General features: G+C 39.0%; 1 protein-coding gene across 1 annotated transcript; it reads left to right on the forward strand.

Annotated features, from left to right (window-relative positions):
- Positions 1 to 607: 607 nt before the first annotated feature.
- Positions 608 to 2788, forward strand: LOC127753985 (bifunctional bis(5'-adenosyl)-triphosphatase/adenylylsulfatase FHIT-like). The gene is made up of 4 exons (XM_052279433.1): positions 608 to 908; positions 1904 to 2051; positions 2341 to 2439; positions 2531 to 2788. Exons 1-4 carry the CDS (start codon positions 634 to 636, stop codon positions 2645 to 2647), a joined length of 639 nt encoding a protein of 212 aa, XP_052135393.1. The 5' UTR covers positions 608 to 633; the 3' UTR covers positions 2648 to 2788.
- The last annotated feature ends 297 nt before the right edge of the window (positions 2789 to 3085 follow it).

The raw sequence follows: 3085 nt of genomic DNA on the forward strand, positions 1-3085 counted from the left end.
CATCACTTCACTTTGAAGTGGATTTGCATGACAACTCCTATTCGATCAGGCAGTGGACACTATGCTCCCTATATGTATACTCTAGTTTAATTAGTTTGTTGAGAGCAAAAGTCAAAATGATTATTTAGTTTATCCACTATCATCACCCTATCCACTTCACTTTTTCAGTAAGTCAACCGGACATGATTGCATTTTCATCGCGGTGTAAGTTTTTTTTTGTGAGCCGATCTGAAGTAGGAGTATTAGGTTATGTTCTTTACTCTGTGTTCCCAACTTCACACCCAATCGTCTTCCACGGACACGTTTCTCAGACTGTATATATTTTTTTCACAAATTTTCTACAAGAAAATTTCTTTTAAAAATCACATTAATCTATTTTTTAAATAATATTTAATATTTAATTAATTATGTGCTAATAAATCATTCCATTTTGATTGCGTGGGAGATGAGTTCCAACCCATTAAGAAGAACACAGCATTCGTTACATGCACCACTCAGCTTTGGGCCGGTCCAGACAACAACATGGGCTTCAGATGGGCCGTAAAAATGCAGGCCCACCTTAATTTTAGGCCCATAACAACTCTACATTGCTTTCCTCCTCCGTCGATTCGTCCGCCGACGAGACGGCAGCTGATGCTTCCGGTGCTCTCCGCCGACCTCCGCCGCGCGCCCACTCCCTTCTCCCTTCTCCCTCTCGCTCTCGCTCCGCCGCCGCCGCCGCCTCCTACCCTTCTTCGGCGCCGGCCACTGCTTCTGCCGCGAGCCATCTCCTCCTCTACCTCGCCGCCGCCGGTCCAGGAGATGGAGGCGGCTTACAAGTTCGGGCCGTACAAGATCGACGCGAGGGAGGTGTTGCACTCCACGCCGCTGTCCTACGCCATGGTCAACCTCCGCCCACTCCTCCCTGGTAATAATCTCCTCACTCCCCCTTGCTCAGTTTTACCACTTGATCGATTTACTCTCTCTAATCGCCTCCAATCCCCCTTGTTCAGTACCACAGTACAGTCCCAAAACTTGTAGCGGAAATTACAGAGACGGGTTAAGTAGCTTGCCATTGCTAATTTGTTTGATGACCAGTTCGCGAATCATATTGTAACTGCCAAATGCTAACAAGCACGTTTTTTTTTTCTTGAAAAGCACAATGTACACGCAGATACTAGCTAGTCTGTTCACATATAATAGTGTTTTTCTGCAATTGATCTCTTCTTCTGCCTAACAGATTCACCTTAATACAGTACCATTTCACCGTTATACCATATGCGATTCCGTCAACTTTGACCTTGCTGTTGCTGCATGCATTTAATTCCTGTTATATTGCTATATATTGGTTGGTTCATATTCTGCTCTTCTTTCTTAACCATATCATTCCTTATTGTGCAGGTCATATCCTTCAATTGCACCAAAAGAGACTGCTACTTTTTTTCTGCAAACTGCTGTTTTGGAGATATTTGCAGTTGATTTCTTTAACGTGCCATACTGCTAGCTAGTTCCGTTGGGATTGTCGATAAAATGAGCTTGCTTTTGCTGGCTTGTGTTTGGGTAAAGTTTCATCAATGCATTCAAAGTAATAGTAAATAGATGGGCCTGTGGAATTTATTTATTCATGAAAGGATTGTGTTGGTTTACCCTTCTATACTTGACAAATATCAAGTCTGGCTTAAGGTCAATTTTGTGGATTGGCTGAAGAGGTGATGTAGGTGTTTATTTTGCCGCATGTCATCTTACTTGATTGATCATCTTAGAGGATGTCATCTTTACCATGAGATTGATATAACTGTCAATTGTACTGCCGTGTTGAGCAAATCTTACATAAATTTATTGGTTAGCCATCTTCTTTTGATTTATACTGTGGTATATTGAGAATATGATATATCTTATATGTTGTTTTCCCTTAACAATATACAAATGTTCTAGTGTGCCCCAAGCGTGAAGTGAAACGATTTGCTGATCTAAGTTCTAATGAGATTAGTGACTTATGGGTTACCGCAAAGGAAGTTGGTATACGGCTTGAACAGTACCACAAAGCGTCTTCACTTACATTTGCTATTCAGGTAAGGTCTATGTATTTATGCCACTGCAATTAGTAGGAATTTGTATTTTCATTATTTCAATGCTTAATCATACCATCAAGAGGAGTACCATATGGGTTTTGCTTATTGGGGGTCTAAATATGATGATCTTATTGTGTGTGGAATAAAAAAAAACCATTTTCCCATACAAGTATTCTTAACTTTTTTTTAATCATTTGCCCTAGCTATAACTTTGCATGTCTGTCTTGAATTATTTTTTTAATATAATAGTAATATTAAGCTATTTACTCATTAGTTCTAGTGCTTACAGGATGGTCCACAAGCTGGTCAAACTGTTCCACATGTCCACATCCATGTCATCCCTAGAAAGAAAGGAGATTTTGAGAAAAATGATGAGATATATGATGCGGTTTGTGGCATATTCCTCAATCGACCTCCTTTTATCCAATACTTGAACCCAATATTTACCACAAAATTCTTACTCAGTTGCTTTCTAATAGATTGATGTCAAAGAGAGGGAATTGAAGGAGAAACTTGATCTGGACATAGAGAGAAAAGATAGAACCATGGAAGAAATGGCTCATGAGGCCAATGAGTACCGTGGTCTCTTCTCTTAGATGTAATTTTTGCGATAAATTTCTTGTAAACTATCTCTAAATTGCAGTTACTCTTCTCCAGAAATTATTTTTGTAACTGTTTGTCATCCATCATGGGAATTCAAGTCTTCGAATGATATTATGAAATTATCTAATTTGGTACGATACTTGTTTGTTGTAAAATGTGTTCTTTCTTATAAATCTTTATCTTTGTAACTAGTTATGCCACGGTGTGGCAGTAGTTGTTTGTTGGAAAATTTATATTTTTATGACAGATGCCCCTGTACCATATGAAATTACACAGCCATATATTATCAGTAGCTGGCTGGGTCATACTATGGTTTCACAATCTACAAATAGTAACAAAATACATTGTATTACCTTTCAGTACCTATTTGAAAGCCTACTTAAAAGAAAGAAGGATCATTCTTTTGGTGTTTTGGATCAAATAGAGTTGCA

Source organism: Oryza glaberrima, chromosome 11, assembly GCF_000147395.1.
Source record: "Oryza glaberrima chromosome 11, OglaRS2, whole genome shotgun sequence".
NCBI classification, from domain to species: domain Eukaryota; kingdom Viridiplantae; phylum Streptophyta; class Magnoliopsida; order Poales; family Poaceae; genus Oryza; species Oryza glaberrima.